Consider the following 24,874-nt stretch of genomic DNA (forward strand, 5'->3'; position numbering starts at 1 on the left):
AAGGCAGAACATCGTGTGACAACAAACCGAAACAACCTCGGGCTCGCACAAGCCGGTCTGACGACATGATCGAGAAAGTGGAGAGAATTGTTTTGGGGGATCGCCGAATGACTGTTGAACAGATCGCCTCCAGAGTTGACATTTCTGTGGGTTCCGTGCACACAATCGTGCATGACGACCTGAAAATGCGAAAAGTGTCATCCAGGTGGGCGCCACGAATGCTGACGGACGACCACATGGCTGCACGTGTGGCATGTTGCCAAGCAATGTTGACGCCCAATGACAGCATGAATGGGACTTTCTTTTTGTCGGTTGTGACAGTGGATGAGACGTGGATGCCATTTTTCAATCCAGAAACAAAGTGCCAGTCAGCTCAATGGAAGCACACAGATTCACCGCCACCAAAAAAATTTCGGGTAACCGCCAGTGCTGAAAAAATGATGGTGTCCATGTTCTGGGACAGCGAGGGCGTAACCCTTACCCATTGCGTTCCAAAGGGCACTACGGTAACAGGTGCATCCTACGAAAATGTTTTGAAGAACAAATTCTTTCCTGCACTGCAACAAAAATGTCCGGGAAGGGCTGTGTGTGTGCTGTTTCACCAAGCCAACGCACCCGCACATTGAGCTAACGTTACGCAACAGTTTCTTTGTGATAACAACTTTGAAGTGATTCCTCATGCTCCCTACTCACCTGACCTGGCTCCTAGTGACTTTTGGTTTTTTCCAACAATGAAAGACACTCTCCGTGGCTGCACATTCACCAGCCGTGCTGCTATTGCCTCAGTGATTTTCCAGTGGTCAAAACAGACTCCTAAAGAAGCCTTCGCCGCTGCCATGGAATCATAGCATCAGCGTTATGAAAAATGTGTACGTCTGCAGGTCGATTACATCGAGAAGTAATGCCAGTTTCATCGATTTCGGGTGAGTAGTTAATTAGAAAAAAAATCGGAGGCCTTAGAACTTGAATGCACCTCGTAAATCACTGAGCTACTTTGGAATAGTTGGAAGTTAGTTTTTAAATTTCTTTATTTGTTTAACATGAATTCTTCCAGGAGGCTTATGAAATTTTCTCTTGAGGATAGTTGAAGTAGCAATATTTTGAACTATGTTGTTTAACAATACCATGTTTATCAGTTGTGTTTCTCAAGTATTTTTAAATATTAATTGTACCAACATTCAGAAACAGAAATGACATCTGTCAAAACCAAACTGGAGAAATTTTTGGACCTCATATGCTCTTAGTTATTGAGGCTACTGCAATTGCAAAAAGTTACTTCACTGAGTAAGGTAGGGTGGTGTTTAAAGCACTGAAGTGACATTCTGGAGAAATAGGCTTCAAGTCTCTCTTCAGGTATCCACATGTATGGTGTTCCCTAAATGATCTAAGCTGAACCACAAGACATATCCTTTAAAAAGGCAACAGCTATTTTTCTCCCAACTTAGGCTTGTGCTTCATCTTTCATGACTTCATCACAGACAAGACATTATACCCTGATCTTATGATCTTATATCTGTCCTTCATCCATTATTTCATTGCAAAATTTATGTTTGTGTATCTGCTGCTACATCATCTTTATATATATATATATATATATATATATATATATATATATATATATATATATATATATATATATATATATATATATATATATTTGACACTGAATTAATTGCAGATGACCTCTTTGTCTTACAGAAATTTTCACATAGCTGTTGCACGTCGAATGTTAGATGAGACAAAAGTGCATACGAGCTCTGGAGCTGACAAGTGGACTGGCTGCAATCTTATATCAGATTTAAGAAAACCTGAGTCATTTGGTGAGCTTACTGCTGGTGAAACACAGTGGATCACCTCAAATGTCCTGAAACCAGTGGAGAACTTACCTTCCAGATTTGCTACTAAGTGTCCAAATGTCACTGAGGTATGTTTGAATGAATTTATGAGGTGAAACTTGCGGTTACTGTTGCACTTGAACACAGCATAATAATGGAAAAAACATTGGAGTGTTGCAAACAATAGTATGAGGAAAGATACTCAGTATAGGGGCGATATGTTGAGCAATAAATAGATACGTAAAGTGGCTGACACCATAGTTTTTTAATATATAAACACACACACACACACAGAGCTAGTATATACTCCAATAAGAGCATGACTTGAGAAGTTGATATGTCATATTTGATGTCCCTCTATGTGCCTCTCTCTTGGTCAACATTTCCTGCCGCGCGGGATTAGCCGAGCGGTCTAAGGCGCTGCAGTCATGGACTGTGTGGCTGGTCCCAGCAGAGGTTCGAGTCCTCCCTTGGGCATGTGTGTGTGTGTTTTTCCTTAGGGTACTTTAGGTTAAGTAGTGTGTAAGCTTAGGGACAGATGACCTTAGCAGTTAAGTCCCATAAGATTTCACACACATTTGAACTATTCCCCCCCCCCCCCCCACCCCACCCCCACCCCCACCCCACCCCCCAACATTTCCTCTACACAATGGGAGTTTTCTTCTCTTATGTGATTATTTGTGTATATAAAATCATTAAATGTGCAGCCTTTTTAAATACAGAAATTGTTCCATAGAAATTCGGTGTTAAAAAATGTGTAGTGAGTACTATTCACTATAAGTCGTGCACAAGTGATTTTGTCACCAATAGATTGTGTAGCCGTACTTCAAGCAAGCCTAGAAACGTGAGAAATAGTTTGATAAATACAGACTCTTGCAATAAAGCATCCCACAAAAAGAGGCAAGTACTGTGGTACTTTTGATTAATTAAAGTGCCATCACTAAAGGTAAACATTTTAGGTTATGCTTGAGTGACTGTTACAGTATAAGTTAAAAATACAAATTGCTGTAACCAGTAGCATTTATTGTTCTTCTGAACAATAAAATATAATAATTTAATTACTATGTCTTATGAGTCTGTCTTGGTGGCAAGTGTGAATCAAATTCATTATTTTAGTGAATTTATCTCTCTGTGTGTGGGTATAGGGTAAGGGGATACACACACACACACACACACACACACACACACACACACACACACACACACAGAGAGAGAGAGAGAGAGAGAGAGAGAGAGAGAGAATTACAGATTAAGAACCTACAACAAAATCAGCTAAGTTATAGACGAGGAGGACCAGGACCAGGGTATCTGTCCCGGGCGACAATTTCAGGGGGGGGGGTCACCAAATTTGTATTCTTGAGGAACAAAACCTGGTTTCACAAAGCACCTAGCATCCAGCACTCGTTGGTCTAGTGATTATTCATATGATTTTAAAACACATCCCTGTTGATTTTTTAACAGTTTTGAACGCATTCCTGGTCCACATAGTCGTATTGCAATAATGACTATGTGGAAGATGTGGCCTATTCTGCACCTTATTTTAGATCTATGTGACGATGCTGTGCTGATTATATTTATATATTTTGACGATGCCATTATGGCCTATCACTTTAGGACATGGTGTAAAAAAGATCTGAGGATGGTCATTATGGCCTGGAATAAAAAACGTTTGACAGTATTGGATCACTGTTTGTATACGTGACTCAGTACTGGTACTCCAAGAAAATTTACATCCTGAACCCACATTGAAAAGTTTAATTCAGGTCGAGGCCTACTTCATTCGGAATCTGGTCATGCGAATGCACACTATAAGCCGAATTATGCTTTTTAGTATGGTTCACGAAATTCTCTTAGAGGTCTTGTTTGTTTTAGGACATATTGTAAGATCTTTTAATGTATGAACATACGGGCTTCCTACGTCGTCATAGCTGCGCAAGCGTGGTGACGCCTGTTATCTGGCGCTCTCTGCCAACTGCTGAAATGAACCTATTTCTAACAGGTCACAGGAAAATATTGCAAATGGTGGTCTGAAAAACGTTAAGCCTAGTTTACATGACAACATTGGGTTGCGTCACTTATTGCATGGAATGAGTTGCATGCAAATAGTTATATATATGATTGTAGACACGGTGACACCAGTATATATTTCAGTTTCGTTGTTTTGTGGGTTTCTGAGTCGTGTCTGAAATGAAAGTTTTGGCAGCTGCACATCGCTTGAGTTGTGATGGAGTTAACACTTGTTGCTGCATATTTTTTTTTTTTAAAAAGAAACGTGTTTCAGTTCGTGACTGGATGAAGAAAAGACATCAGCTCAGTTGCTCAGCAACCTTGCTGAGATAATTTATAATGGAAGATCCAAAAAGTTCTTTTAATTCTCTTTGAATGTCACCAGAACTGTTCACGTTTCTTCTAAATAGAGTTAATTATGTGATAGGAAAAGAAACGGTAATGCATGAAGCACTGTCGCCAGAACTGAAATTACATATCACATTGTGTGCATTCCAGTGAACACTTGGCATGCTAGAAGATGCAATTTTAGTTGGTGGTGACGCTTTTTCATTAACACCAATAATTATTAACATTAACAGCAATAATTATTCGAAGCAGACCGCATTAAGAAGAGAAGGGTTTGCAAACTACTGTCTTGAAGATATATCTGTACAGTGGCAATATTTCAAAATTCAAACATATGTTAATGGGGAGCACTGCTGTGACGTTTCAAATAGATGAATACTGAATAAAGAATGCAGCTTCTTTATTTGTGTACCCTTCCCTCCTGTCAACAATGTTCCTTAAAAAAGAGTCAGCCAACTTGAACAGTGGGATTTTAGTCTTGTAGATGATGGCATTTCCACAGCCAGAATTGTACTTGCTTGTATTTTTCTTAATTCAGTTTTATATGTGTTCCTAATTCAATAAATTTTGCCCTACAGTACAGATATTGTCAAACTATCTGTGTTCTGAGCGCTAATGTGTTGCTTATTTTTGTAATCAGCGTCACTGAAATCCCACAAACACCTATGCAAAGTATAGATACCCAAAAAATGAACATTATTCTCCGTTCTCCACTTCATATTTCAGTTTGTCCACACGCTGTGAACACAAGTAAGCTCAAAACTCGTGCAGCTAGTGTTGCCAAAGTTGGAACACGCCAAAAGTGTTTAGTTTCACCAACGAGTTGGGCAAACGCGCAGCGCGCGTGCGCTGTGGCCGGTAGTGCAGTAGCCTGCAACCAAGTGTCGTCATGTAAACTAGGCTTTATTTTCAAAGTAAATTTCCTTTTATGCAAGATGAAGTATGTGCGAGAATGTACGTTGAATTTCTTAAAACGCAGAGCGTTTGACTTTCATTTAAAAATCAAATCTTTTAGGACGAGCCATTTAGAAAAATTTCGAGCCCAGAAGATCAGACATTAATGTCGTTATTAAACATTTTACTGGCACATTTGCGTGATGTATCTTATAGTGTAATACACGCAAAAAAAAAAAAAAAAAAAAAAAAAATTAGATGTGAAAACTTAGCTTCTCTTGCAACTTAGTAATCTATAGGTAGTGGAGAGTGGGTGTAGTAATTCCAACGATAAATAATCACTTGCACGTCCCTCAATTACTACAAATACTTTTGACTGTTTAGCCTTGCGAGACGTAAAGGAAAATGGGCAAAATATCATGAGGTCCTTGTTAACTACAACCTTGCAATTAGACAAGCAAAGGAGGCATCCTGGAAAGCATTCTGTGAGGAAGTGGAGAGCACGGCTGCTCAAGCTAGACTTCACAGAATCCTTGCTAGAGTACCAACCAATCCAGGAGGTATGTTGAGGAAAGAGGATGGAGAATATACAAAGACAGCACATGGGACGCTGGAACTGCTCCTCAAAACTCACTTTCCTCAATATGCTCTGCTGGACAACACAGACAAGAATGTTATCCCGGAGAGACAGTGGTTCTCAGGCACTCGAAGAGGGGACTGGGAATCGGCCAAGGAGTGTGTGGACTTTAATAAACTCCAATGGGCAGTGGGAACATTCCAGCCACCTGGCCCAGATGGAATCTTTCCAGCTCTCCTGCAACAGGCAGGAGAGAATCTCATAAGAGTCCTATGCAGGTTATTGAGGGTTAGCCTAGCAGTTGGAATCATTCCCATTGCTTGGAGGGCAGTGAAGATTTTCTTCAGTCCAAAGCCAAGGAGAACTGATCATACCAAGGCCAAGATTATGAGACCAATCAGTCTGTCCTCCTTCAGTCTCAAAACATTGGAAAAAACTGGTTAAGGCATACGTTTGGGAGAGGAGGCTAATTAGGGGCCCCTCTTCATTCAAACCAACACGCTTATCAACCTGGTAAATCATGTGAGACAGCTCTCCATCAACTCGTTGGGAGGGTGGAGAAAGCACTTCACTTCCAAGAAATAGCCCTCTGCATCTTCCTGGATATCGAAGGGGCCTTCAGTAACATGACCTTTGATTCCATGGTAAAGCCAGCAGAGGTACATGACCTAGGAACCACCACATGTAGGCGGCCAGGGCCATGCTTAGTGGAAGGAAGGTAGAGGCTACCATAATGAATGAAAAGATGGTAATTAACACCACTAGTGGTTGCCCACAAGGAGCAGCTCTGCCCCCTTTATTGTGGAATCTAGTGATGAACGAACTCATTGAGGAACTAAATTCCAGACAATGCTTTTGCCAAGGATATGCAGATGACCTCACAGAAATACTTAGCAGATTTACTGATACAGTTAGAAATATGGCATAAGGAGGATTGTACATTGTGCAAGACTGGTGCATTAAACAGGATCTAAGGGTTAATCCTAAAAAGACCATTGTGGTGCCATTCATGAAGAGGCATATCCAACACTCAAGTCGGAATCTAAAGCACTTCGATGAAACTCTACCTGTGAAGGGGATAGTGAAATATCTAGAGGTAACCTTAGATGAGAAACTTAACATGGACCCCTCACATTAAGAGCAGCTGCTCCAAGGCGAAAAGTACTCTAGTGAGTACCAGAAGGGCTTGTGGTAAAACTGGGGCCTAAGCCCCAGAGGTATGCACTGGATATACACCATGGTGGTTAGACCTAGGATTTCCTACAGGTCTGCATTGTGGTGGAAGAAGGTAGAACAGCAGGTTGCAGCTAATGAGCTTGCTAAGGTGCAGAGACTGGCCTGCTTAGCCATAACAGGTGGAATTAGCAGTACACCAACCGCTGGAATAGAAGCCATGCTGGACATGTCTCCACTACACCTTTGGGTCAAGATGGAGGCAGCAGCTGGGGCGTACAGACTTAAAGCTGGTAAAAACTGGATCTCATTGGGATATCCAGAATCACACACTAATATAGTGAGTGAGGTAAATATAGGAATGGCTGGGGAAATGACGGCCAACTATATAATAACTCCCAACTCCTTCAACAAGCCTTACAATATAATAATCAGAAGCAAGGAGCAGTGGGAAAAAAACAGTTCGACACTGTATGGGGGACATTGTTTGATTCAACAATGGATCAAAATCAGACCAAGGCTTTGGGGCAGTGGTGTACGGTGTTCAGCCGCAACTGGAGGGCATCATCTCTCTAGGAAAACTGGTGTCGGTATTCCAAGCTGAAATTACTGCAACCAGGGCATGTGTGGAGGAGAATAGGTGTAGGTGCTACAAGGACCGTAGCATCTACATCTATTCAGACAGCCAGGCAGTCCTGAAATCACTGGCAGCTCCTGCAAAGAGATCTAAGATTGCTGCAGAATGCCACAGGGCTCTGGTGGAGCTAGGGGGAAGCAGTAGGGTAAACCTAGTCTGGGTCCCTGGACATTCAGGGATCTTTGGCAATGAACAAGCCAACAGATTGGCCAGGATGGGGGCAGTGACTCCATTTATTGGACTGGAACCTGTCCTGACAATCACCAAGGCTATGATCAGACTAGAACTATGGAACTGACTTAGGAAACAGCACGTAGAATATTGGACCAAGGTCCATAAACAAAAACATGGTAAGGTAATGATACCAATGCTGTGTTTTAATTCTGGGATTGAACAGCAATGGGATCAAACTCATGACTGGACTGATGACCGGCCATGGGAATTTCAAAAAACACCTACACACAGTGGGTATAATGGAAGACGACTCTAAATGTAGGATCTGTGATGAGGGTGAAGAAACTGCATCAAACCTAATCTTTTAATGCTAGGCATTGGAGAGCAAAAGATACAGAATCTTTGGGACAACTAGACCTGAAGAAATTGTCTAACAAAAAACTGGTAAAGGGACTTGCACTATTTAAGGGCATTGGTTGGCTTTACTAGATATACAGAGAGTGATACTGCACAATAAACTCGGTTTCGGTGCGGACAGTGGCGGGTTAGACCTAAGCTGTTTTAACTTCCCTGTCAAAATCAAGTCGAATCATCAAATCCTGAATGCTTTTACTCTCACAGCATATACTCAATGCGTGAAGCATGGAGCGCGTACTACAGAGAACTGATCTGGCAGATATACAGTTGTTCTCGCTGCGATAGGGTATCGATATTGGGGGGGGGGGGGCAGTGGTTCTACGTCCCTACAAATCTTCGAGACAAATATTATATGTGAAAGCATTGCTTTTCTTGTAGCACTACTATGTATATTAATTTAAACCATTAACTTTTCCTCTTTGTGTGTTCACACTACTTAACAGTGATGTTGCTATTGGCTGACTACATCACGTATCCTATACTCTGAATATCGCTGTCATCGGCTGCCGAGATCATGTGACATGAGCTGCGACTGGCTTACAAAAGTGCATCACATTCTCGGTTTCATTGCTTCAGAAAGTAACATGCGATATTTGGTGGAATCCACAATTACACTTCGTAATATTAAAATATGCAGCGTACATGTTGCTGTACGTCAAAGACCTTTCCAAAAAGGCGCAAAGAAGAAGAGAGACTGGAACTGAATAGCAGGGACAGCTCTGTATTCTATAATTAATAACATAGACAACCATATATTCAATGAAGTTGTGTCGAGCAAGCATACATGGACTTCAAGAAGTAAACAAACTGTGATAGCCCAATGTGCAGACTTGATACACACACACATCCAGTCTGCAGACAAGCTAATACCCAAACCAAGTAAAAACAACGCAGTTTGTATTAGTCAGTGTTCTGTGATAAAATTCGTGAATGCAGAAGATGAAATGTCTGTTCGCATTCATGAAAGAATGAAAAACATGTACGATGATTCAACAGTGGATATCTGCACTGTTAAATGATGGGTTCATCTCTGTAATGAAGCTGAAGGGCAAACATCATTAACTGATGAAACACGGAGCAGAAGGCTGGTGACTGCAGTAACTCCACGCAACATTGAGCAAGTTGATGACATCATTCTTGGTGATTGCCGGGTGACTGCAGATTTGTGTCACATTGCCTCTCTCAGTAAAGACAGCATGATGACAAGTATTCAGCAGCTGGTATACTTGAAAGGTTTGTGGAACTTACGTGCCAAGAATGTTACCAACCAGAATAGAGAGGAAAAAAAAAAAAAAAACAATTGCATCCCAACTCATGCTTCGCTTCAATTCGGAGAGAGAGAAGTTTCTGGAAAATATTGTGACTGGAGACAAATTGGATTCATTTTTTTTAACCAGAATAAAAGAGGCAGTCCGTGGGGTGACATCACAGAAACTTACTGAAGAAAAAAGTTCAAAACTGTGTAATTGGCAGGGCGGGCTATGGCTACAGTATTCCAGGATGCAGAGGTTGTTTGTGTAGTTGATCTTTTCTATCAAGGATGCACCATAAATTCTGTCCAACACGTCATAACCCTCAAATAGCTCAAAGTACGTCTTCAGCGAGTTCACTCAGTAAAAGCTATGGCCAATGGTTTTTTGCATGACTATGTTTCCAAAATGAATTTTCCACTCTGATGCAGTACATGTACTGATATGAAATTTCCTGGCAGATTAAAACTGTGTGCTGGAATGAGACTTGAACTCAGGGGAACTTTGCCTTTGCCCACAAAAAGTGAAGAACCTGAGTTCACGTCTCGATCCAGCAAACTGTTTTAATTGGCTGCAAATTGTCCTTACTACTCTCACTTGATTGGAAGCTGTTGTTAATGGGTGTTGGGATGTCTATCAAGAAACATGCACCAGAGATACCAAAGGTACCTCAACTACTATCATCTGTTGTGGATATTATTTTCTAATGGTAGAACAGTCTCTGTCTCCAGCTTTTTTCTTGAATGGGGTAGTGAGTCAGTGGTAGTTCTAAGAGTCTTATGCAGGGGTGACATGGACCGAGGAGCACTGACTGTATTTCACACATCCTTCTAACAAACAAGATTGAGGTGCTTTTTCTACTACTGAAACATTAATTGAGTGATTGAAACGTACTTCACCCATTGGGAAATCCGCTGTGACCCAAAGGGAGGTGAATGTAAAAGGTTAGGGCCTATTAAACATCATCAGTTTGAATGTACAGCCTGGATGTCTTATTCATAATGCCAAAAAGTCCGTTCCAGCAGGCATAGAGGAAATAGGATACTACTAACTACAGAGTTTGGCAAACGTTGGAAGAAACTGTTGTTGTTTGAGCTACAATGTTGTGTTTGAATCAATCCAACGGCTTGCACATATGGTTCAGGAGACTAAACTGGGTCACACTTTCATTGAGGTTCACAATCTGTACCATAGTCCCTAGTACTGATTGGTTCTGGGTTTAATGGAAGGATTGAACCAAGAATTGATTCAAAGAGCCTGATCCTTTTAAGGAATTCAGAGAAAAGGAATGGCAGCTCATCTGATCCTAAGTGTCTCTCTGGTGACACTAATGAGCGGTTTGTTTGCATTCCTTAGTAATGTGCACAGCTTCTCTCAGCCAGTGTTCTATCTATTGCTTTGGGAATGCAAATGGGGATCATAGGAGGGAAGGCAATGGTCTGTTGAGAAAATTATGAGAGAGAGTCATCCCATACCAAATCAAAACATTGCCAACCAGACCATCTCCGATTTTCATCAAATTTGGTATGTTCATTGCATATGTCAAGACAATGAAAAATTCAGATTTTCAGAATTGCAGCTCAAGTTCGACAACATAATGGCCAGTCATGGTTCTAAAAATGTGCGGAAAATTTGACAAACACTACTGACAAAAATGGCTGTAACTTATATTCTGATAGAGATACAATTGTGAATCAGGTAATTTTGGAACAAGTTTTGAAATGATATCAAGCATGCCCATATTCAAACAAGGTACATAATTAAGATCAGTGATCTTGTCCTTTGATCTCAAATATCTCAAAACTTGTCATCTTCAAAATTTCTGAAAAAATATATTTGCTTTTTCATTTATTCTATTTATTTACACGTCAAGTTCCGTTGGACCAAATTGAGGAGCAAATCTCCAAGGTCATGGAACACATCAGTACATGAAATTACAACATAAAAGTAGTAACAGATAAAAATAAAATGTTTATGAACCCGAAAAAAGTCATTCCATAAGTTTAAGTAAATGCAATCAACAGTACAACAAGAATCAGCTGAATTTTTCAAGGAACTCCTCGACAGAATAGAAGTAGTGACCCATGAGGAAACTCTTCAGTTTCAGTTTGAAAGCGCGTGGATTACTGCTAAGATTTTTGAATTCAAGTTGTAGCTTATTGAAAATGGAAGCAGCAGTATGCTGCACACTTTTCTGCACAAGAGTTTAGGAAGTCCGATCCAAATGCAGGTTTGATTTCTGCCAAGTATTAACTGAGTGAAAGCCGCTTATACTTGAGAATAAACTGATATCGTTAACAAGAAACGACATTAAGGAATATATATATTGAGGGCCAATGTCAAAATACCCAGACTCGCGAACAGGGGTTGACGAGAGGTTCGTGAACTTACACCACTTTTTGCCTGAACCGCCCATTTCTGAGCCAAAAATATCCTTTTAGAATGGAAAGAGTTACCCCGAAATATAATACCATATGACGTAAGTGAATGAAAATAAGCAAAGTAGACTAATTTTCGTGTCTAATGATCACTCACTTCAGATACTGCTCAAATAGTAAGGCCATTTACCCTTTTACTAACAGAATGCCCAGCTATTAATTAAGAATAAATAAAAATATTGTCTATGGCTGTGCTCCTTTTTCCCTGCACCCTAGTTGGAAAAAAACACTGACTGCATCAGATCATATGAATTTAGGAGATGTGCCAAAATCCTTTCTCTTGCACCATTATGTGCAAAATTTATGCTGAAGTCACCACATATAACTAATTTCTCGTACTTTCTACAAAGTGAATCAAGAACCCCTTCTAGCTTGAGCACAAATACTATGAAGTCAGAGTTAGGGGACCTATAAACAATAACAATTAGAAGTTTCGTTTCACTAATACAACTGCCCCAGCACAACTTTCAAATATCTATTCAGTATAGTGTCATATGTCTATGGAACAAATGGAATACTGTTTTTTATGTTCATTGCCACGCCCCCACCCCACAAGGAACTCCTTGAAAAACAATCAGTTAAATCTGTATCCTGGTAAAGGAAGCCTCTGAATTGTCAAATTATTTAAGTGGTGCTCTGATATACCAATAGTTTCAGTTAACACCTATGAGTTCACTGACTTTATTAGTAGGTATTAACCTCTTATATTTTGATGGAGACATTATGTCCTCTGAAGGTGAGCCCTTAGTTAGAGGGACTTCCGTTAAGCAGCTGACTTCACTCTAAAAAAGTTGCAACTCTTAACACCAACTACTACAGGAATTTTCCATGAGTTATCACACCACCACCCACTACACTGTCACCTATAAGCTTTGCCAGACTCCACTTCCCATACCTATTGAGGTGCAGGCCATGCCTTGTGAAACCTGATCTACTGATAAACCCAAATGGCACCACCGAGATGTGACCCATGCCCTCTGTCATCGGCACCCTCCCCAATGTTAATGCACCTAACAGCCACATTAAGATGAGGCCGATCATAATGCTGAAACAGTTGCAAGAAATGCACATTAGTGCCACCAGTTTGAGTAGCTATCTTTACCAGCACACCACCTACATCATATTCCCCATCCCTATCAAGACTGTTCCCTGCTCCACCCACTATCACTACCTGACCCTCCTTCGTAAAATTCTTACATAACTCCCCTATGCTGTCAGTCACCTGAGCCAACCCTGCACTAGGCTTCACAATGCTGGTGACCTGGCACTCGCTCCCCAGCGCTACACAACACAGCAAAAAAATCAAGTTGGAATGAGATTTTGATTAGAGGATATATTTTAATATCTACATCTAAGTGGTACAAAAAAGCAATATAAATTGAACGCAAACTCTAAAAAAAAAGTACTGAAAAACACATTAACTGTTCAAATGATAGTGTGATAGCAAGGTAGCAGCATGAACAGGCCAATGTATTATGCGATGTTAATGATGTGTGACATGATATAAACATCCCAGACAAACATTTCTGGAATGCATGGTAAACAGGTATAAATTTTACCCAAACAAATGCAATGATAAATGTATCATCAGCACTTACCATGTTTTAATACTGGGTAGCAGGGTATAACACTGTACATCTTTTGGTGAAAGGACATAACATTCGGCCTGTTGCCTTTTGAAGATGTCTTTATTGTCCACAGTAAAGACATTGGGTTTCTTGGGATATGGCTACAAGAAGCTAATTGTAGCCCCATTGGTATATTCACTAACATTCAAAACACTTCCAAGCCATCAGTGACCTTCATTCATGCATACAACTGAAGTGTTACATGTTGTTTGTGCAAATGATATTTCACACTTGTTGTGTAGCACAAGGAAAGATGATCTTGACAGAATAAAATCAAGCACTGAGTAAGTCACGAAACATATACTGTGTGCGGGTGTTTGTTTTTGTATGTGCAGACATTAAACATTTTAGTGTTGTGACTTGACCATCAAAGAGCAACCACGCTCTCCAAGAATGTAAACAAAAGACAAGATGGTTTTGGACAAATAAAGTGTATTGTAATCTTGAATGGCATGTTGAGCCTATGGGGCATACGTCGTATAAGAAGTTGTGTTCTACTCTAATTCATGAGTCACTCTAATGATCTGTACACTCATTCAAGGAAATATCTCTTTGTAAAAGGAAAATAGTGAAATATGCTTTTCTGCGAGAGTAGAAGTTATCTTCTTTTGTGCTAATAAAAGCTGCAGAATGTGAAGAAGTCAAGCCTTTCCTCAGCTACACACGGAATTTCAGAGGCACTGATTAGCAGGACCTCTGCTTCAAGAGAGCCAACTACAGCAACTGGATTCAAAGAAAAATGTAAATATGTCAGATATTGTCAGATTTCATGAAGAGTTCTGTCTCATCTTCAGCTACAAGGAGTGAGCCAGCAACTACATAAAACCCTAAACCAATAAGAAAAACATTTAATTTGGCTCCCAGTGTACAGGTTGTGCAGCATTGGAGCAAAAGGAAGGAAATAGAGAACTATAAATTTGCAAATCTTGAAATTCGAGTGATAAATTGTGGTGTTGCTAAGAGCAGCAAGGATTAAACAAGAGGAGAAACTACAAGTGAACTGATGTAACTATATTGTCCAAACTCAGTAACAATATGTTAAGAAAAAAGTGAAAGGAAATATCAGAACAGTGCATGAAATCTGAGAATAGATCATACTTATACAGTTGTGGTATTAATATTAAGGCAACTTCAGTCAAATTTGCATCTCAAGTAAACGATGTCGACATGTGAATAAAAGAATCTTTTAACCAAGACAGAGTAATTTCTCGATGGTTTTGGAGGAAAATAATTTTTCGGTTGGTTCGGAGTAGAAGATTTTGAATCCTGACATTGATGTGGACACTGTAGTAACTGAACAATGCTGCAGGGGTGCTGATGTATGGGACAATACAGTCCACCTATTACTGTGTTTGATACATCGGCTGCACTGGGCAGATAAACTGCCTATTGGCTTCTGTCTCGGGTTCTTCGGCCGACGTTCATCTAATGATTTTTCTGACGTTTCACCAGCACGAGTGGCTGGCATTGTCAAAGCTTCATCCTCCATTGCCGGTGGTGAACTGGAGGCGAGCTCGCGGCCGCAGACTATATGTACCTGGCGCGCCAACGTCCGAGGGCTTCTCCGCGGTCATTTCCGGTGCGGTTCTCCTCTTGCTACCGCACCAGAAAAGGCCGCGGAGAAGCCCTCGGACATTGGCGCGCCAGGTACATATAGTCTGCGGCCGCAAGCTCGCCTCCAGTTCACCACCGGCAATGGAGGATGAAGCTTTGACAATGCCAGCCACTCGTGCTGGCGAAACGTCAGAAAAATCATTAGATGAACGTCGGCCGAAGAACCCGAGACAGAAGCCAATAGGCAGTTTGTCAACAAGTGGCCACGAAAGCCTTAACAATTTTGTACTGGGCAGATAGATCATAGCAGTACATTGCCACATACACATGGTTGCTTCAGCTACACGACGAGAGAGTACAGTTAATTGGAAAAGATGAGCTGTTCATAAAATACAGAAATTCACTTTGAAGATTTTTTTTCATCAAGATGGTGACACAGTGTTTCAGTGTTACCAGGTTTGAGAAAACTGTGCAGTAACCTTCTACTAGAGCAATAGAGGGTACATAATAGAGTATATTTACTTTGTATGCCAGCCATTACAAGAAAAGTGGCTGCAGAGTCTTCAGAATGGCTTAAAGATTTATTACAACAAATGCCTGATGAAATTAATTCTAATTTTAAGAAATTATCTGGCAAAGTAGATTCAACAAATAAGAAACTGTCTGACACTAGAAAGGAACTATCTGACAAAGTAGGGTCTAAAAGTAATGAACTGTCTGTTAAGGTAGAAAATATGAAATAATAAGTATACTTAGAGGTAACAGAAAATGCCAGACAGGAAATGGAAGCTAAATTAACTAACATTGCAAGTACTTTGAGCCAGTTACTTCAGAAATTGAAGGAAAAGATCAGTAATCAATGTGATTTAGTTGGCAAGAAAGTAAAAGAGCAATTCAAGAAAGTACGAGGGCAGTTCAATAAGTAATGCAACACATTTTTTTTCTCGGCCAATTTTGGTTGAAAAAAACGGAAATTTCTTGTGGAATATTTTCAAACATTCCCGCTTTGTCTCGTATAGTTTCATTGACTTCCGACAGGTGGCAGCCCTGTGCTGCGGAGCTGTTAAAATGGCGTCTGTAACGGATGTGCGTTGCAAACAACGGGCAGTGATCGAGTTTCTTTTGGCGGAAAACCAGGGCATCTCAGATATTCATAGGCGCTTGCAGAATGTCTACAGTGATCTGGCAGTGGACACAAGCATGGTGAGTCGTTGGGCAAAGCGTGTGTCATCATCGCCGCAAGGTCAAGCAAGACTGTCTGATCTCCCGCATGCGGGCCGGCCGTGCACAGCTGTGACTCCTGCAATGGCGGAGCGTGCGAACACACATGTTCGAGATGATCGACGGATCACCATCAAACAACTCAGTGCTCAACTTGACATCTCTGTTGGTAGTGCTGTCACAATTGTTCACCAGTTGGGATATTCAAAGGTTTGTTCCCGCTGGGTCCCTCGTTGTCTAACCGAACACCATAAAGAGCAAAGGAGCACCATCTGTGCGGAATTGCTTGCTCGTCATGTGGCTAAGGGTGACAATTTCTTGTCAAAGATTGTTACAGGCGATGAAACATGGGTTCATCACTTCGAACCTGAAACAAAACGGCAATCAATGGAGTGGCGCCACACCCACTCCCCTACCAAGAAAAAGTTTAAAGCCATACCCTCAGCCGGTAAAGTCATGGTTACAGTCTTCTGGGACGCTGAAGGGGTTATTCTGTTCGATGTCCTTCCCCATGGTCAAACGATCAACTCTGAAGTGTATTGTGCTACTCTTCAGAAATTGAAGAAACGACTTCAGCGTGTTCGTAGGCACAAAAATCAGAACGAACTTCTCGTTCTTCATGACAACGCAAGACCTCACACAAGTCTTCGCACCCAAGAGGAGCTCACAAAACTTCAGTGGACTGTTCTTCCTCATGCACCCTACAGCCCCGATCTCGCACCGTCGGATTTCCATATGTTTGGCCCAATGAAGGACGCAATCCGTGGGACGCACTACGCGGATGATGAAGAAGTTATTGATGCAGTACGACGTTGGCTCCGACATCGACCAGTGGAATGGTACCGTGCAGGCATACAGGCCCTCATTTCAAGGTGGTGTAAGGCCGTAGCATTGAATGGAGATTACGTTGAAAAATAGTGTTGTTTAGCTAAAAGATTGGGGAATAACCTGGTGTATTTCAATGCTGAATAAAACAACCCCTTTTTCAGAAAAAAAATGTGTTGCATTACTTATTGAACTGCCCTCGTAAATGGTAAAATTGACAAAGCAGGTTGATTTGTCGTTAAGAGTCTTCAACGAGGTTAAAGAGCAAATCTAGGAGGTACAATAGCATATAACTGTTTTAGAACAATGCAAAGAATTTAGAGAAATAATTAACACACATGAAACTTTATTTAATTCTGAGGAATGGTTACACAAATTTGTAAATTCTACTGTACAAGAGAAATTAGAAATGCTTAATATTAACACTCTTTCTAAGGAAGAACATAAAAAATTATTAACAAGATTATGGGAGGCTATTGACAGTACTAAGCAGGAAATCCATAAGAAGGCGGGCATAAATAACAGTGGTTATCAATTCGTTTATTAGAGGAGGTACAATTGGGGAAGTAATATAAATTTATCAAAGGATTTTCTGGAGTTCAAACCTGATGGAAAAGTTCACCCCCACCTATTTTTTGTGAGTATTTTCTAGATCTTTACCAAAAACGTGGGAGGATATCAAAAAGACAGATTTTGCCATGAGGTATCTTATAGGTGCAATATATCTAATAGACCCTGAAACAAGGCAGGCTAAAGGCTTATATAATATAGATATGATTAAAAGATTTAAGGCCCCAGGAGAGTTTGCACCATTTGCAGATTTGGTGGATTGATAACCACTGGCCGTCTGAGATCAATTGCTTCCATGTTTCTATCTTAGTTTCCTTGTTAACAGTTTCTATCTACACTGACTATCTTATTATCTTTTATTAAAATTATACCTTCTGTTACAACAGTAAGATAGCACTGGTGAGTATTTTACATATGGCGATAACAATAAATTAACAGACGTTTTGGTAAGTAAGTAACATATGTTAGTCACACCACATGCTGTAGGGGAGAAGAGTCCACATAGGAGAGGGAAGCTAAGACAAACTGAGGGCATGCTAACATGCATAGCCAAATAAGAAGCAAGATCTTAAAAGTTAACAGAATGAAATGGTTTGATAACTAGTATTCAACAGTGAGTAGATCCATGAGGAATAAATTTGAATTGCAAGAGACAAAGTGCTAACATTATCCTTGTGTATTCACAAGAAATACATGGAATAAGACCTTTTGTATTGTCTAAACCTAGTAATTATAAGTAAGTAAAGGATAAGCTCTGTGTATCAGTAAGTAGAAGCAAGATACATAAGCATGAGAAGTATGTGTACAAGGTGATGTTATATGTGTTGTAAACAAGAGTAAGGGAAAAAAATATGAAGTTAGAAGGAGAGGAGTTAAGATATTTAGATAGAGAGGTATCAGGTGCTGTCAGCAGAAATCAATTATGGGATAAACTTATCATTTAGAGTGAGAAAAGGTAGTAAAAGGGGGCTAGCAACTGTGTTTACTGAGGAAGTTAAGATGGGGCATACCCAAATAACAGATTAGATACAGGAGAGGAAAAGGGTAGGCAGATCTGTAGGAGGAACAGCCTATACCTTGGTCAGGTGTGTGTGTGTGTGTGTGTGTGTGTGTGTGTCATTGTTGTTGATGAAGGTCTTACTGGCTGAAAGCTTTATTTGCGACAGTCTCTTTGCTGTGCCTGTCTGTGACTCAGCATCTCTGCTATATGGCGAGTTGCAACTTCCCTTTTCATAATTTGTAATTATGTCACACAAAAATAATGTTTCTTGTGTCATTTGTTATCCGAGTGTCTGTCTGTCCATTTGTCCATCCGTCTGTTAATCCTCATTTTCTCAGGAACATAGGTTTATCAAGTTGAAATTTGTCACATGTTGATGTCTACGATCCCTTGGCGGTGCCAGAAATTTTAGCTTCTACTTGATGCAGTCAAAAGATACGGCTCAGTAGTCACGTATTTTGATATCTTGCCAGTACCGATACCGATGACAGGTGAAAGTCATGTAAAGTCCCGATTCTTGGGATAGATGAACTATCTATAAACTTAATTAAGTTTATAATCATCTTGTGGTGCAGTTCTTCTTGTTGTCTCCGTGCTTGCTAAGAAAATGGGATGAGAAGTTCCGCCTTATGCAACAAAAGAAAAAAGGTGTCTTGCATAAGGCGGAACTTCTCATCCCATTAATTAAGTTTGTATGGAATAGTTGGTGCATGAGTTCTACTCGCACTTATCCAGATTTTTCCTTCTATACAGTTAGTAAATACCCTGCTCATTATTGGGATTAGATTGAGAGATTTGTAAGTTTCCTGCCTCCTTTCTTGTGTAGTAGAACAACTACAGCCGTGTTCCTGTTTTGGGGAATTATCTTCTTCTGCAGACATTCTGTAAATGATTCTGCAAATTCCATTTGTATTAAAGATGAGCCCTGAGGGGCCCCCATCTGCATCTCATGTACACACCGGTCCAGTTTTGTGCCTCATTTTACATCTTCTGAAATTGATTTTATTTTTTAACATTGTCAGTGTTATGGACACCTCTGTCCTGCTATTTTCCACACAGTACTTTAAAATGCTTGGACAGATACTTTCATTATCAATATTGTTTTCAGTGGATGTGTTTCACAAATAAGGGGTTAATCACCTTGTGGTTTGGTCCTTGGAAATTATTCTGCCTAAGTATATAGCAGTAGTAACAGTTGTGTTTCAGGTCTTCATGTTGTTGTCTATCGAACTTCAAGTGGCATGGTCGGGTCACAGAATAGCTGGGTGTGCCCTTACCCTAAAGCCATTGCCTAAGTTCCCTCAATCCACTAATCCTTATTATGTTTGCGCTGAGGCAAGAATATTGATGCCCTATGGAGTAGCATGTGTCAGTAAGGTCCCTGAGAATGCTATCTGAGGTACAGTAGCACTCTAATATTCAGTGAATTTTGTGAGACACATGAAGAGTGCCAAACTTCTGCAGATTTGTGCCTACAGCAGTTTCAGATTGAAATGAATGTTTCTGAATCTCAAAATGCAGATCAGCACTACCAGTTCACATTTGCTACACCATCCACCAAAAGTCGTCTATATAAAAGTTTTTTCCACCAAACTTTATCCGAATACATTGATGACATCTTTGCCGTATGAACTCATGGTGAAGCTGACCTGTTAAAATTCCGGGAATCCCTAAATACCTTCTCTCAGTTAAATTTCACATGGTCCTATTCCTAATCCCATGCCATTCTCTTTGATTTAGATCTCATCCTCACCGAACAGCTCCTACACACTTCGTTCACTTTAAACATACTAACAAACAACAGTACTTACATTTTGACAGTTGCCATCCTTTCCATGTCACATGTTCTCTCCCATGCATCCTTGTCATTCTAGGCAAACATATTTGTTTTAGATGCAGACTCTTTACAGCAATATGCCACCACTCTCACCTTAGCCTTCACTGGGTGTAATTATCCCAACAACTTAGTTCAAAGCAGATTTCCTGAGCCATCACATCCAATCCTGGTACATCTCATCCCTCCAAAAATCTGTTCAGAGCACACCACTTGTCACCCAGTATTATCCTGGTCTCGAATGTATTAATCAGGTACTTCGACAAGGCCGTCACTTCCCAGAATCATGCCCTGAAATAAGATCCATTCTGTCTGAGATTTTGCCCACCACACGTAGAATAGCTTTGCCCTCCCAAGCCCTGCAATATCCTTGTCAGATCCTATGCACCTTCTGCAGCCATCTCCCCACCCTATAGGTCCTGCCCCTATGACCATCCCTGCTGCAAGACTTGCCCTATGCCCCCTCCCCGTAACTGGTGAAACATATATTATCAGAGGGAGAGCCACCTTGGAAATGACACGTCATTTACCAGCTGTTATGTAAACACTGTTCGGCATTTTACATCGGCATGACTACCACGCAGTTATCAGTCAGGATGAATCGGCATAGACAGTGTGTGTATACCAGCAACACACAATATCCTGTCGCACAGCATGCTCTACAACATGTCAGTCATGACCTCAGTGCCTGTTTCACCACGTGTGTCATCTGTATTCTTCCCCTAGACATCAGATTCTGAGAACTCTTCAGGTAAGAGTCCTACAACAAGTCCTTGGTTCTCGCCACACACCTGGCATTAATTTACGTTAATTCATTATGTCTCAGCATTTCTTCATAGTAACTACTGCTTTCTTCATTCCATTTTAGTTTTGTGCATCCTTCATTTTCTGACCTGTCTATTTTTCGCCGTCTCCCCTTCCTGCCTCTGTTATATACAATGCACTTAGCTTTTCACTCTTTTTAACTTGTGCACGATGTTTCAGTAGTAACCTCTTGTCTTGCATTTTACTGTCTTCCACCTTTGAGCTCTCAGGTTTTCAAATCTCGTCCAGTGCAGTCCCCAACCAATAAGTCTGGGTGACTTTTCTGAACTGTATCCCTTTCACTAAACCTCTCCAGTCCTTTTCTTTCACCCCTCTTCCTTCCCCTTCATCTCTTCTGGCAGAAGTAGGAGCCTCTGGCTCCGAAAGCTTGTAAAAGTTAAATCTTTATGTGTGTGTGTGTGTGTGTGTGTGTGTGTGTGTGTGTGTGTGTTCTCCTGCCACCGCTTCATGAGTAGATTTTTTTATCTAATCCATTTACGTTTTAATGGTTAATAAACTGTTGCCTCATCAGGAAAGAGGGAAAGACGAAAGGATGTGGGTTTTAGGGGAGAGGGTAAGGAGTCATTCCAATCCCGGGAGCGGAAAGACTTACCTTAGGGGGAAAAAAGGACGGGTATACACTCGCGCGCACACACACACACATATCCATCCACATCATATGTGTGGATGGATATGTGTGTGTGTGTGCGCGCGCGCGCACGAGTGTATACCCGTCCTTTTTTCCCCCTAAGGTAAGTCTTTCCGTTCCCGGGATTGGAATGACTCCTTACCCTCTCCCCTAAAACCCACATCCTTTAGTCTTTCCCTCTCCTTCCCTCTTTCCTGATGAGGCAACAGTTTGTTGCGAAAGCTTGAATTTTGTGTGTGTGTTTGTGTTTGTTTGTGTGTCTATCGACCTGCCAGCACTTTCATTCGGTAAGTCACATCATCTTTGTTTTTAGATATATTTTTCCCACGTGGAATGTTTCCCTCTATTATATTAATGGTTAATAAGATTGTTGAAATTGTTGGCCAATAATTAATGAACCCCTCATGACTTTTGATAAGGTATAAATAAGTTATTAATTTCTTCAGTGTGTAGAAAGATAGTGGGGCAAAATGTTCCATGCCTCATCCCATGTGTAAATGATACAATAGATGACATTAGTACAATGACAGTGAGATGGCACTGATACAAATGAAACTTGTTGCACAGTAATGTCTAATGTCAACTTGATACGCAGAGCGGTTTTGTCAGTATAACTCTTTGAAGCATTTATGCTGTAAATGTTTTATTCAAATGAATAAACTAGAATACCAGGTCGTCATAAAATTATTTCCTTTGTGTACCTACTACCAAGAATAATTTATCCACAGTTGAGGAAGCTCTATAATTTGTATCCTTCATTTTGAACATTAAGAATTGGATGGTGAATCCAACTGTGCCACACTTTTCTAGATTGCAGCTAAATATGAAATCATAAAGAAAGTGCGTAATATGATATCAACACTATTAAATGTGTACAAAATATCTGACACCAAAGGCTGAGTTATGTCACTGCCTACACACCATCTGCGCAGATCACAGATCAGGGTGCACACAGTGGACTGTTTCTACTACATCAAATGTTTTCAAGAGACATGGCCATCTTTCACTTGTGTGTGTATGTCCTCAGGGAACAGAGGCCACTCTCACAAATAACCCTGCATCACTCTCAACTCCTTGCCACAGGTGTCATATCCCTGTGGAAGACCCATGCGAAAGACCTGCCCAGTACACCCATCTAGCACATCCTACTCCAGTCCTATCACAGGCTTATCATGCCTCATCAGAGGCAGGGCCACCTGTGAGAGCAGTCATGTCATATACCAAGTCACTGAAATAACTGCACAGCTTTTTGTCAGTACGACAACCAACCAACTGTCCACCAAAATCTATAATCACTACCAAACTGCGGCCAAGAACAAAGTTGGCCACCCAGTACACAACATGCAGCTGAACATATCATGCTTTATTTCAATGGTTCTACACTCCTGAAATTGTCCTGGCTTCAGCCAATGGTAACCAACTGTCCCCACACTCTTCATCCAACAGTTTCTGCCTGCTATTTCCTATAACCTCCTGTGTTCACATTCCTTCACCTTCATTGGGCACCACCATCTGCAGTGCATTCACCCATCATTTCCCCTTCCCTGCTCCCCTCTTTCTGCACTCCCTATTTTTTACCCCACACCCCATGTCCTTTCGCTGCACCTGGCAATCTCAATATGCCATGTAATCCCTGCACATCTCACCAGACAGTGCTTTTCTCTCCCCCCACCCATACCCTGCTATCCCTCCGTCTTCCTGCCTCACTCCAGATTGCTATTCATGTGACAGTTGCATTCTGGTCCAAGCTGCCGATGGTAGCGATCATGTGGGCATAAAGTATGCTTGCGCGCGTGCGTGCGCGCGCGCGCGCGTGCGTGTGTGTGTGTGTGTGTGTGTGTGTGTGTGTGTGTGTGTGTGTGTGTGTGTTGGGGGGGGGGGTCTAATTTAGAAGATGCCTTTTGGCTGAAAGCTTACTTATTTAACACTCTTTTTGTTTTGCCTACCTACGACTCAACATCTCTTCTATATAGTGCATAAGTTCAGCACATGTAGGGAGGTGAAGGTGAAATCAGCTGGTATGACTGTATCCTTGACTTTGTTCACAAACTTGTATTCATTTTTTAATCTATAGTACTCATAAAACATGTTTAGCATTTTAACCTTTGTGCTTGTATAACACATTTCAGAGCATTTAAGACTGCCTCGTGTTAGATACAAGCCTCGTGGATTTGTTATTTTTGTGAAGTGTTATCTGCCTGGATGCGTCTGGCATTAGTAGACTCATGCCTTTATATCACTCTTTTTCTTTGTCATAAAACAGAAAATAGCAGCTGTGAATTTTGCATTTTAATTTGCATGATACTTTCTTGTTGTATCTTTAGCCACTTTGTTAATTCTTTTTTTGAAAAAAAAATTTCAGTTTTATTTAGATAGTCTTCGCCATTCATAATTATGACAATGTTGTCTTTATCTGCTATGGTGATGAACACGTATGCCTCTTCAACTTCTTACTTTCATTTTTATGGTTACTTTCTGGACTGTAACTGTGTTTTTAATGTGTTGACTGCTAGGTTATTCTCTTTGAGTGGGAAGCCTTGCCATATTACTTGTGGGTTTGACCTCTGCTATAGTTCTCTTTGTCTTTCTGTCCTAATGTAAGTTTGGAATTATAGTTTAATCCTCTATGTAAGAGAGTTTTCTCTTCAAATGTAAGAGGAATATTCATGATATTAAGAAGTCTGTCAAAGAATTCGTGCTTTTCAGCCACAGTAAAATTCTCATGTTTCCTTACACCTGTCATACCCACAGAGAATGCCATACAGAAATTGCGAATGACATGGCTGTTTTCACAGATGGATCTGTCTCTGATGGAATAAGATGAACCTGTGACACTACTAGCGTAGGTTGTGCTTGTGGGTGACTCAGACAGTTCTTCCACAGGGACATGGCCCCTGTGGCAAGAGGTTGGGAGTGACGTAGAGATGGATTTGGATATTGTATATATTAGGTGAGTGACAGAATATCACATAAGGACGGGTGGAGAAGGATCATGGGTAGGATGTCCTTATAATCCTTGTTTCTCAGCAAGATGATTGA

General features: G+C 40.8%; 1 protein-coding gene across 4 annotated transcripts in view; it reads left to right on the top strand.

Annotated features, from left to right (window-relative positions):
• Positions 1 to 24,874, top strand: part of LOC126262995 (mitotic checkpoint serine/threonine-protein kinase BUB1-like) — a 245,335-nt gene that overhangs the window by 64,241 nt on the left and 156,220 nt on the right. For all 4 annotated transcript variants that reach the window (XM_049959949.1, XM_049959951.1, XM_049959950.1 and 1 more), the window contains exon 4: positions 1,699 to 1,924. In XM_049959949.1, the coding sequence (XP_049815906.1) occupies positions 1,699 to 1,924 (226 nt within the window). The remainder of the gene's footprint in view (positions 1 to 1,698; positions 1,925 to 24,874) is intronic.

The sequence above is a fragment of the Schistocerca nitens genome, chromosome 6, assembly GCF_023898315.1.
Source record: "Schistocerca nitens isolate TAMUIC-IGC-003100 chromosome 6, iqSchNite1.1, whole genome shotgun sequence".
NCBI classification, from domain to species: Eukaryota; Metazoa; Arthropoda; class Insecta; order Orthoptera; family Acrididae; genus Schistocerca; species Schistocerca nitens.